This window comes from Sus scrofa, chromosome 3 (assembly GCF_054392235.1).
Source record: "Sus scrofa isolate SSC_HxYL_T2T_F1_AM1 chromosome 3, Sscrofa_HxYL_maternal_Yorkshire_Landrace_v2.0, whole genome shotgun sequence".
Lineage (NCBI taxonomy): Eukaryota > Metazoa > Chordata > Mammalia > Artiodactyla > Suidae > Sus > Sus scrofa.
In genome coordinates this window covers 64,118,348-64,130,360 of record NC_139385.1, presented here as the reverse complement: position 1 = coordinate 64,130,360, position 12,013 = coordinate 64,118,348, and the positions used below count along the sequence as shown (strand labels likewise).

The 12,013-nt window shown below is 35.0% G+C and overlaps 1 protein-coding gene across 4 annotated transcripts in view; it reads left to right on the top strand.

Moving 5' to 3' along the window:
- Positions 1 to 12,013, top strand: part of IL1R1 (interleukin 1 receptor type 1) — a 94,442-nt gene that overhangs the window by 66,563 nt on the left and 15,866 nt on the right. For all 4 annotated transcript variants that reach the window (XM_021087129.2, XM_013995919.3, XM_013995920.3 and 1 more), the window contains exons 7-10: positions 687 to 855; positions 6,282 to 6,347; positions 10,550 to 10,667; positions 11,418 to 11,569. In XM_021087129.2, the coding sequence (XP_020942788.1) occupies positions 687 to 855; positions 6,282 to 6,347; positions 10,550 to 10,667; positions 11,418 to 11,569 (505 nt within the window). The remainder of the gene's footprint in view (positions 1 to 686; positions 856 to 6,281; positions 6,348 to 10,549; positions 10,668 to 11,417; positions 11,570 to 12,013) is intronic.

Genomic DNA, 12,013 nt, shown 5'->3' with positions numbered 1-12,013 from the left:
GATTCTGCAAAGTACTTTTTCATTTGGTATATTTGTTTTTGAGTGGTAGAACTCAATAGGACATTTAAAAAAAGTTTTAAGATTGTTATATATTTAATTTGCAGCTTAACAAAATATTTTTTTGTTTCATTTACTAAAATACAGTTGAGCAAAGTGTAGTAGGCATAAAAGATGTTTAAAGGAACTATAAATTTAGAGATTTTAAGATATAACTACTACAAAGTATATTACAAAGTGTATTTTGTGTTTTATTATGAATATTAAGTGGTCCTGAGGTAACTTAGTGGTTTCTGTAACTTCCTGAAAAGGGCTTGGACAGCACTCCATGGAACACATCATGTTTTGGTATCTTTACCTGGTTTGTTGAAGCTTACATGGGGAATCATCTTGTAGATGTTTAAAACATAAAATGATGTCAGTGAATAATGGAAGTATGGCATTACTAAGAAGTGATAGTGTTCTCTCCTCAAATGCGTTTTTCTTGCAAAACAAGTTTGCTTTCCCTTTTCTTGAAAGTGCAAGGCCCATAGGCATAAAAACTTGATATCCTGGGAATATAATTTTGACTTTGTAAAAAAAACAATATTAAAAATCATATGCAAGGAACCTTTTGATTAATACATGTGTGCATGTATATGAATATAAATAATTGACTTGTGATACTTCCTTCCTCTCCCTCGATCTAGGATTGCAAACCTCTCCTTCTTGACAATGTAAACTTCACTGGAATAACAAATACACTCATCATAGCAAATGTGACCACCGCACACAATGGGCACTATACCTGCCGTGCATCCTATACACACTTGGGAGAGGAGTATCCTGTCTCCCGGGTGATAAAACTGATTACTATAGGTGAGTTGTAGCTCCAATCCTAGCAATTTAAATCTGGGAAAGTCCAGAGACAACTGTAATATTGCCTTTATTGTCCATGGAGGGACTAAATCCAAGAGAAGTTTGATGACTTTCCAGAGGTCCCATGGCTTTAGTTTTTGTTGTGACATGCTATGTATGTGTTTCCCATTCCTGTTTATTCCAGTGCTGACTAAACAGAGATGATGATCAATGTTTTAAAACTGAACTAGGAGGCTTGTTCTTTGCAGCATGGCTAGAGATGGTTCCCCAGAGAGCTCTTGGACTCCTTGGGCTGGTATAGGAAAAGGACAGTTCTGAGACCTCTTACTTGGGGAGTCTGAGTGTCTATCACTCATTGGCATGATGGATGTATGCTAATGGACTTTGGAGTAAGTTACACTCTTATTAGCTCTGTTAGCTTAGTCATTTAACTCTCTAAGACTGATTCTTTCTCTGTAAGATTATACAACCTTCCAAGGTTGTTGGGAAGTTAAAAATCAGGTGTACTCAACTTGTAATGTGCTTGGTGCCAAGCAGATGAGAAATAAATAGATGTGTGATGATGAGGCTTGTTTATTTTCCTGAGGCTTCTATTAACCACGTTCTATATTAAAAACTATCTTACAACAAAATAGAGGAAAATCCACCCCAAATTACCCAAGGACAGGCAGAATGCTCAATCTTTCTGTAAATACCAGGGTTTTTATAAACTTGCAGTAACCTAAGAATAGAATTGCTCTAACCAGGACTTCAAAAGTTAAAGGTGTCTTTCTTAGTAGTTATTCTGGGAGAAAAAGCATAAATTGGGAAATCCCAGGTAAACCCAGATTAAGACCACTTTGCAGATTGCTTTGTTTTCTCTATTCTACAATGATTTATTTTTTCAAAGGTTAATTTTATTAAATTAATTCCTTAGCTATGTCCTACAAGCATCAGTGACTCATAATTTTCAACAGTTCTTGTATCACACCATCTTGAGTTCTTAGAAGCCTCTTTCTGGTCATTATGTAACTCTGATTTGTTTCTCATGGGATCCTGTAACCATACCAGTAGATAGAATTTTAGGGAAAATGGGGTGCACTATAGGATTTAAAAAACAGGTCAAATAGGTTTTAAAGAATCTCTGCCATCTTTTCTGGTCCCTTATGTAGAAATAATATACTTAATCAGGGGGTGAGGTTGTATTTTGTTTTCTTATAGAGGTGGATTCAAAAATATTTATTGGGCAGACTGGCTGAATGAATATAAGAACAAGACTCATATATGTGCTGTTTACAAGAGACCCACTTCACACGTAAGGACACATACAAACTAAAAATGAAGAGATGGCAGAAGATCTTACATGCAAGTGGAAATTAAAAGGAAAGCTGGAGTAGCAATACTTACATCAGAAAAAAAAAAGGCTTTACAGATGCTCACAAGAGACAAAGAAAGATACTACATAATGATCAGAGGATTAATCCAGGAAGAAAGATATAACAGTTGTAAATGTATATGCACTCAACAGAAGAGTACCACAATATGTAAGGTAACTGCTAACAGCCATAAAAAGGAAAAATTAGCAGTAATACAATAATAGTGGGGGACTTTAACACAACCCCACTTACATCAACCCCACTGTCCTATCTGGACAGATCATCCAGATAGGAAATCAACAAGGAAAATCAGGCCTTAAATGATCAGTTGGACTTGATTGATATTTATAGAACATTCCATCCAAAAGCAGCAGAATATATGTTCTTCTCAAGTGCACATGGAATAGTCTCCAGGATAGATCATATCTTGGGCCTAGATCAAGCCTTGCTAAGTTTAAAAAAGTTGAAGTTATTTTAAGCATTTGCTCTGACCACAATGCCATGACACTAGAAATAAACTAAAAGAAAAAAAAACAGCAAAAAACCACAAACTCCTGGAAGCTAAACAATATGCTACTAAATAGCTAATGGATCACTGAAGAAATTAAAGTGGAAATCAAAAGAGATTTAGACAATTTTTTTGTTACTTATAGACAAATGACAGTGAAGATATGGCAATCCAAAACCCATGGGACACAGAAAAAACAGTTCTGAGAGGGGATACAATCCTGTCTCAGGAGACAGAAAAAATCTCAAACAAGCTAATCTCACACCTAAAGCAACTAGAGAATGAAGAAGACTAGAGAAGGAAAGACACAAAAAGCCCAAAGTTAGTAGAAGAAAAGAAGTCATAAAGATCAGAACAGAAAGAAATAGAGACAAAGAAAACAATAGAGAAGATCAACAAAACCAAAAGTTGGTTCTTTGAAAAGAAACAAAAATTGAAAACCTTTAGCCAGACTCATCAGGAAAAAAAGGGTTCAAATTAATAAAATTAGAAATGAAAAATAAGTTACAGCTTACACCACAGAAATACAAAGGATAATAAGAGACTACTATAAACAACTATATACCAATAACATGGACAACCTACAAGAAATGGACAGATTCTTACAAAGGTACAACCTTGCAAGACTAAACTAGGAAGAAATAGAAAAAAAAAAGTAGACCAATCACAAGCAATGAAATTGTTATTTAAAAACTTCCAAAAATGAAAGTCCAGGACCAGATGGCTTCACAGGTGAATTCTATCAAACATTAGAGAAGAGTTAACAATTATTTTGCTGAAACTCTTCCAAAAAATTATAGAAGAAAGAACACTTTAAAGCTCATTCTATGAGGCCACCTTTACCCTGATACCTAAACCAAAGATACCACAAAAAAAATTACAGGCCAATATCACTGATGAACATAGATGCAAAAATCCTCAACAAAATATTAGCAAACCAAGTCCAAATATATATTAAAAAGATCATACACTATGATCAACTGGGGTTTATCCCAGGGATGCAAGGATTCTTCATTATCTGCAAATCAATCAATGTGATATACACCACATTAACAAGGTGAAGAATAAATGATCTCAGTAGATGCAGAAAAAGCTTTTGACAAAATTCAACACCCACTGTTTTTTTTTTTTTTTCTGAAAAAACTCTCCAGAAAGTGGGGCTAGAGGGAAACTACCTCAACATAATAAAGACAATATGTGACGAACCCACAGCTAATGTCATTCTCAATGGCAGAAAACTGATCAGGAAGAAGATAAGGATGTTCACTTTCACCACTCTTATTCAACATAGTTTTGGAAGTCTTAGACATGGAAATCAGAAAAGAAAAAGAAATAAAAGGAATCCAAATTGGAAAAGAAGTAAAACTATCACTGTTTGCAGATGTATCTAGAAAATCATAAAGACACTACTAGAAAATTGTTAGAGCTCATCAATGAATTTGGTAAAATTGCAAGATACAAAATTAATAAACAGAAATTGATTGCATTTCAATATACTAACAATGAAAGATCAGAAAGAGAAATTAGTGAAGCAATTCTATTTTCTATTGCATTGAAAAGAATACCTAGGAATAAACCTACCTAAAGTGACAAAAGACCTGTGCTCTGAAAAATATAAGACACTGATGAAAGAAATCAAACAGATGGAAAGATATACCACACTCTTGGATAGGAAGAATCAATATTGTCAAAATGGCTATACTACCCAAGGCAATCTACAGGTTCAATGCAGTCCCTATCAAGTTACCAATGACATTTGCCACAGAAATACAATAAAATATTTTAAAATTTGTATGGAAATACAAAAAACCACCAATAGCCAAAGCAATACTGAAAAAGAGAAACAGAACTAGAGGAATCAGGCTTCCTGACTTCATACTAGACTACAAAGCTACAGTTAAAAACTGTATTGTACTTGTACTGAAACAGAAGTACAGATCAGTGGAACAGGATGAAAAGTCCAGAAATAAACTGAAGCATCTATGATCAATTAAACTATCACAAAGGAGGCAAAAACATACAGTGGAGGAAAGACAGTCTCTTCACTAAGTGGTGCTGGGACAACTGGACAGCTGCATGTAAAAGAACAAAATTAGAGCCTTTTCTAACATGATACACAAAAGTACATTTGAAATGGATTAAAGACCTAAATATAAGGCCAGATAATATAAAACTTCTAGAGGAAAACATAGGCAGAACACTTTCTGACATAAATTGCTTGATTCAATAATAATTATTGAATAATTATTATCAATAGGAGAATGATAATTAAAATGAGAATAAACCAGGCATAATTAAATGTAAATGTTTTTACACAGCAAAGAAAACCATAAGTAAGATGAAACAACAACCCACAGAGTGGGAGAAAATCTTTGCAAACAAAGGGATGGACAAGGGATTAGTCTCCAAAATATATAAACATCTCATGGAGCTTTATATCACAGCCATAAAAGTATAAAATAATGACATTTACAGCAACATGGATGGACCTACAGATTATCATACTAACTGAAGTCAGGAAAAGACATATCATATATCATCTATGTGGAATCTAATAAAAATGATACAAAAGAAGTTATTTAAAGAATAGAAACAAACTTACAGATTTCAAAACAAATCTTATGGTTACCGTAGGTGAAACCATTGGGGAGGAAAGAATTGGGAGGGTGGGAATAACACATGCACACTACTGTATAAAATAAAGTGATTAACAAGAACTATTGTGTAGCACAGGAAAATCTACTTAATAGTTTGTAATAACCTATATGGAAAAAAAGAATGGATATATTTATATGTATGACTAACTCAATTTGCTGTACACCTGAAAGTAATACAACATTATAAATAAGCTATACTCCAATAAAATAAAATTTAAAAAATTATTGGGCATCTACTATGTTCCAGACACTGTTCTAGGCATACATTAGGGAACAAAAGTGACAATATCCTTCTCTGATGGAGTTTTTTTTGTGTGTGTGTGACTGTAGTGGAATCATGGGTATTCAAGTTCGTAGTTTCTCAGTCTCAGCCCCTGATCAACCCAGGAAGCCCATCGTCTTATAAATAAAAGATTAATTTTGTTGGAAAAAATTTTTAATGCTCATTTGAATAAATTATGCCAAAATGTTTGGCATTCTTCAATAACTATGTGGCTTTCACTCTTCAGTCAGTCATTGTGAAAAATACTGATTATAAGCAGGTTTAGCACTAGATGGCTTCTGGTTAACAGTGCTTCATCCGGGGAAGTACTTTTCCATGACAATTCATTTTTCCTGATTTGCATGAAGAGAGGCACTTGTCTATAGACCCAAGGCCCAGTGATGTGTGTGGGGTTTTTAGCAGCACCAAACTCTGATTTCAGAAGGCCTCGGGGTTTATGATTTTGCTGTGGCCTCCTACCTTTACCTCTTGCCTTCTATCAGCTGCCTTGTATGATTTGGTTACTGAAGGGACTATCAGGCAGATGCTCTGTGGTATATTTGGTGTATTTTGCCAATTATTGTCATCTCTTGAGATTCTGATCTATAAGAGAATGAGAAGCCCTGTGGATGCTTTTCTTTCAGTGAAACACAGGATCACGACACCTGAAATTGTCAGTCCAGCCAATGAGACGATGGAAGTGATCTTGGGTAAGTGGGCTCCATCTAGGATATGCTGAAATCAGAATTTAGAACTCGAAAATTAAGATAAACTATACCTTTACTGCACATAGACTAAGCTGTTTACTGGATATACTTAAAATTAGAGGGAAAGTGACAAAGATTATGTATTAAACATTTCTTTAGATTTCTTGCCTGTCAGTCATCTAGCTATGTATGATTGGCCTATGCTTACCTTCCTATGGATGCATTACTCATAAAAACACCAGCCAAAGACCAAGTTCAGTAGGCCTAAGAATAAGAAATGTAACTTATTTGACATAGGATGGATTTCTTATAACCAGAGTTCAGCTTTTAGGTAGAAGAGTAAGACTATAGGCCAAAAAGATAGTCTTTCTAGAAAACTATTTTTCCAAGTTAGTGAAAAGCTTTACTTCAAGAATAAAGACAGTGCTATGCAGTATAATAGCCACTAGACATATGTGGCTTTATACATGTAAATTTAGTTTAATTAAAAATTAATCCCTTAGGCATGGGCTGAATAGCCACATGGGATTCGTGACTATATCAGCACAGCTATAAAACATTTTTGTCATTGCTCGAAGTTCTGTTGGAAACCCATTGGTCCCAACATAAAAACAGATTTTTGTAGCAAAATGTCAAATATCAAGTTGGCATATAGCAGTTTCTTCTGTAATAGTAGCTGCATGAAGAGAATGAACAAATTGTGCACAGATTAGAAGGTACAATTTGTTTTTATTTTTATTTTTTATTTATTTATTTTTTGCTTTTTAGGGCTGCACCTGTGGCATATGGAGGTTCCCAGGCTAGGGGTCAAATCCGAGCTATAGCTGCTGGCCTGTACTACAGCCACAGCAACATGGGATCTGAGCTGCATCTGCAACCTAAAACCATGTAGCTCATGACAAAGCCAGATCCTTAACCCACTGAGTGAGGCCAGGGATTGAACCTGCAACCTCATGATTTCTAGTCCAATTCATTTCTGCTGTACCACGACGGGAACTCCTAGAAGGTACAATTTGTGACCTTTGAATTTTGTACTTGGCCAAGCTGTTATGCATGGTGGAAGGTCATATAAAGACATTCTTAGATACAAAGATGTGAAAACTTTAAATACAGGCCAGTAGAATCCAGAGCAGTGTTTTCAACCTTTTTTATTTTCCATCATTATTGAGCACTCCCCTGTAGAGACTAACAAGGCATCCTTGCTCCCCCCGTCTTTTTTTCTTTCTCAGACATTTAATACCAAGATACATCATGTATCTGTTGATACAGTATGGCCCTTTGGAGGGCTGCAAACCATTGCCATAGAGAAACCAAGAAACATTTTGCCCTGTTGAGAAGGCATGCTCTAGGAAAGTATACTTAAGAGCTCTAGAGCCTAAATTTGATCTCCAAAATATAAGAGTAACTTTATATTAGGAAATGATTATTTTAATATACCACATTGATTAGAGACCTGATCAGTCTGTCATCTGATTATCCTGAAAAGTATCTATCAGGTATTTGATAAGATTTCATATTAATTACCAATAAAATGAAAAATAGGAATTGAGGAATATTTCCTTTATGTAATAACACCAACTCAAACCAGTTGTCACCATTTTTAATGGTGAAATACTGCATGTCTAGATGTTAGGTTTTTTTTTTTTTTTCCTTTTTAGCTGTACCCTTGGCATATGGAAATTGCTGGGGTCAAATCTGAGCTGCAGGCTGATTCCACAGACACAGCAATGCTAGATTCAAGCCCCTTCTGTGAACTATGCAGCAGCTTGTGGCAATGCTAGATCCTTAACCCAGTGAGGAGGTGAGGGATGGAACCCGCATCCTTGTGGAGACTATGTTGGCTTCCTAACCCATTGAGCCACAACAGGAACTCTGATGTAGTCCAGAACAAGACAAAGAAGCTCACATAACCAGCTTACTCAGTATGTTCCAGAAGTGCCCACTAATGCAAAGATTAAAAAAAAACCAAGGTATGCTGATGATAGCGGAGAAAAGAACTTTCTCATTTTCAGATCATATGATTATGTACCTACAAATCTCAGAATTACTGGGGGGAAATGAGAATTAATGTTCTACTAATTGGCCAGATATAATTAATATTCTGAAATATCAGACTTGTTAGAAATAATCTTAAAATCTTTAAAAAAATATATGGAATTATAAGGCAGAGGAAAACAACCAAACAGTAGCCCACACTCTGATATAAAAATCTCAACAAAATTGAGACATTTAAAGCATACATTTTTAAGTTGGCAGGATTTTGTCTCCAAAAGGGAAATATTGGGAGTGAAAAAACTCTAAATCAACAGATCTCTTGTTTATTGTGGTATTAGAAATTCCTAGGGAGGCAGGAAATAACAATAAAAATGTCTAAAAAAAGCTGGAAGGGGAGAAAATAATAAAAACAGTCTTGAGAAACACCACTTTAAGGAAAACTCTAATAGAGATATTTTTTTCTTTATGAAAAACTGGAAATTTTAAAGACATTGACTTTCAACATGAAGTTTTAGATTTAGTGGAATTCCAATAAAAATATGAATGGACTTAAAAATTGGCAAATGATCCTAAAATTCACCTGTAAAAATAAAATGATGAGATTATTAAGATAATATAGTGAAGAAAAACACTAAATGACATGACTGTATACCCTTAATTGCCTGGTAATTAAGAGTGTGGTACTCCTGACATCAGTGGGAACGTTCAGATCAACTGAGAAAGTCCCAAATGATAAACTATTTTATGATGAAAGCAGCATTACAAATTAGTGAGGGAGAGATTTATAATTCAGTAAGTGGTTCTGGAATAATTAACTATTTGGATAAAAACATTAAAGTTCCCTTTCTTACCATACTCAGTTATATTCTAGACAGATTGAACAACTAAAACAATCAAAATAATGTATGCATGAAATATACATGGAATATTTTCCTGATTTCATCTTAGAGATTTTAGGAAAAAAATAGTGAAAACCACTAAGATGAAACAGTTACAAATTTGGCCAAATATGGTGAAATACAAAATAAAAATATTTACACTAAAGAAGTTCCATAAACCAAAACAAAATGGAAACAACAAAGTCTGAAAAGCATTTGGAATAGTTTTCATGTATGATAAAGAGTTAAAATATCCTTGATGAATAAAGAGCTTCCATACCTCTGTAAGGTTACTATGAGAATTCAATTAAGTGATAGACATGACGCACAACAAACAGTTCTTAAAAGAAAGGCAAATGAATACTGAGCTTATGAAAAACATGTTAATTCACCATGAACTGAAGAAGTGCAGGTGAAAACTTAAATGAAATTTGTTCTCTTCTTTCAGTTGGCAATGACCAACCAAAACCATTTGGTGTCTTGTGTTTTTGGAGCTAAGTCTCTAGCATACACTGCTGGAGAGAATGTAGAGTATCTTGCTTGGGAGAGGAGGGTGTTGGCTTTTAAAATATGGATCTCTTTTAACTCAATTCTGCCAGATTTTTATTCAGAGTAATACTTCAGGATATGTACAATGTTGATAAACAGGAATGTTCATTGGAATATTAATCATAATAATAAAAAATTAGAAACAAATTATGTTTAGCAATGGGAAAGGCGTTATCAGAGTAGGTATTACGGGATACTAAAGGAGCCTTGAAACAGCCTATTTTGGAAGGCTAATCTTGTGAACTGAAATTCTCTATGTGTAATAGTTGCAAATAGTAGATGGTAACACCTCATTTAAAAAATTGCCTATGTGAACATAGAAGGTAAGGAATGAGATATATGAAATTACTAAAAGTTATTATCTCTTGCTGGTGAATATAAGGGAAATTTTTCTTTTTCTTTGTGCTTTCCTAGGATTAAAATTTTTTATTCAACAGTCATTAATCTAGATAGATCATATAAAGTTCATTAACGTTATGATTAAAAATACATTGCTGGAGTTCCCGTTGTGGTGCAGTGGTTAACGAATCCGACTAGGAACCATGAGGTTGCAGGTTCGATCCCTGCCCTTGCTCAGTGGGTTAACAATCCAGCGTTGCCATGAGCTGTGGTGTGGGTCGCAGACACGGCTCGGATCCCGCGTTGCTGTGGCTCTGGCATAGGCCAGCAGCTACAGCTCTGATTAGACCCCTAGCCTGGGAGCCTCCATATGCTGTGGGAGCGGCCCAAGAAATGGAAAAAAGACAAAAAAAAAAAAAAACCCCAAAAAACATTGCTTTGCAGGATCTCAGCTCCAATTGATCTGCAATGTGACTGGCCGGGTGAGTGACTTTGTCTACTGGAAGTGGAATGGATCAATAGTTGATGAAAAAGACCCAGTGCTGAAGGAAGATTTCACACAGTAAGTATGCTAAAAGCCAGTCATGAGATAGACATTTTGATATTAAATTCCATGTGATACTTTATATAACCATTATGGTTTAATCTGATAGCAAGGGTTAGTGGTCATTGATTGCCTCTGCTGCCCATACTGAGTTTTTGCTAAGCTAAGCAGGATTCATAAGATCTTATACATTTCAGGTAAAGATGCTATCATTGTGGTGTAAATTCCAGACCTCTTAGAAAGCTTTCTGCTAGATTCAGTTAAAAATATTGCAGAATCCTAGTGAATCAGTTGTCCTGAATTACACTTAATATCATTCAGTTTTTAAAGTACTTTAGCAAAAACTCATTAAATGTGGCTAAGAATCAGGCACTCCCTTGCTCAAGTCTTATGGCTCCCTGTTACTTCTCTAGGGATAAACTGACTCCTTAGTATCACCTGCAAACCCTTTGTCATCTGTCCCAATCTACTCTTGCTTTCTATATTTGTGCCCCAATGGAAACCAGAATCCCTCTGCCCTCATTTTCCTTCTTGGAAGCTGGTAATTTTAATTTCTTTTTTTTCTGATACTGAGTCTTTTACTGACAGTCGTCTTAGGACTATAAAATACCAGATCAGTGTTGCTAGCAGGTTGATTGTTATACCTGTGCTTAGGGCTGGTGATTACTTCAGCTGCAATTTATGCAATAAAGAGATAAATCATGTATACACATATCTTATCTGTAATAGATGCAATTTAAACAATTTCATTTACTCTCTTTTGAACAGACTGGAGAATCCTTTAAACAAAAGAAGGAGTACAGTCCTCGCAACACTTAATATTTCAGTAGTCGAAAGTAAATTTTTTCTACATCCATTCATCTGTTTAGCCAAGAATACGTATGGAACGAGGACAGCATATATCCAATTAATACATCCAGGTAAATAACACAACTATTTATTTGAAATGCAGTTTTGTTTTATTGTGATAAGATTCCATGACCTTGAGGTTTACAATGATATTTCCTCTGCTCAGAGCACTCTTAGATTCCTCTTAACCAACTTAACGTCCATTCTTTTTTCACTTTTTAGTTGAGCTATTCTTTTAGGAAGTTTTCCTGTCCTACTGCCTATTCTTAACCCAGCTCTCTGCCCAGATGGGCCTTGCTACATACTTCTGTAGTACCCAATGTCCTCATTATAGTTCTGTCATACTTAGTTTTCTTTACCTGAGTGTAATTTCTTTGATGATGCAGACAGTTTAGTAATCATTCTATTTCCAGAGCTAGCAGCAACTTAAGTCTGGTCATCCTGTGTTTCTAATGAATATTTTTATGTAAGTGACTATTTGATGGATGCACCGGGGAAGCTTAAATATCCTCCTT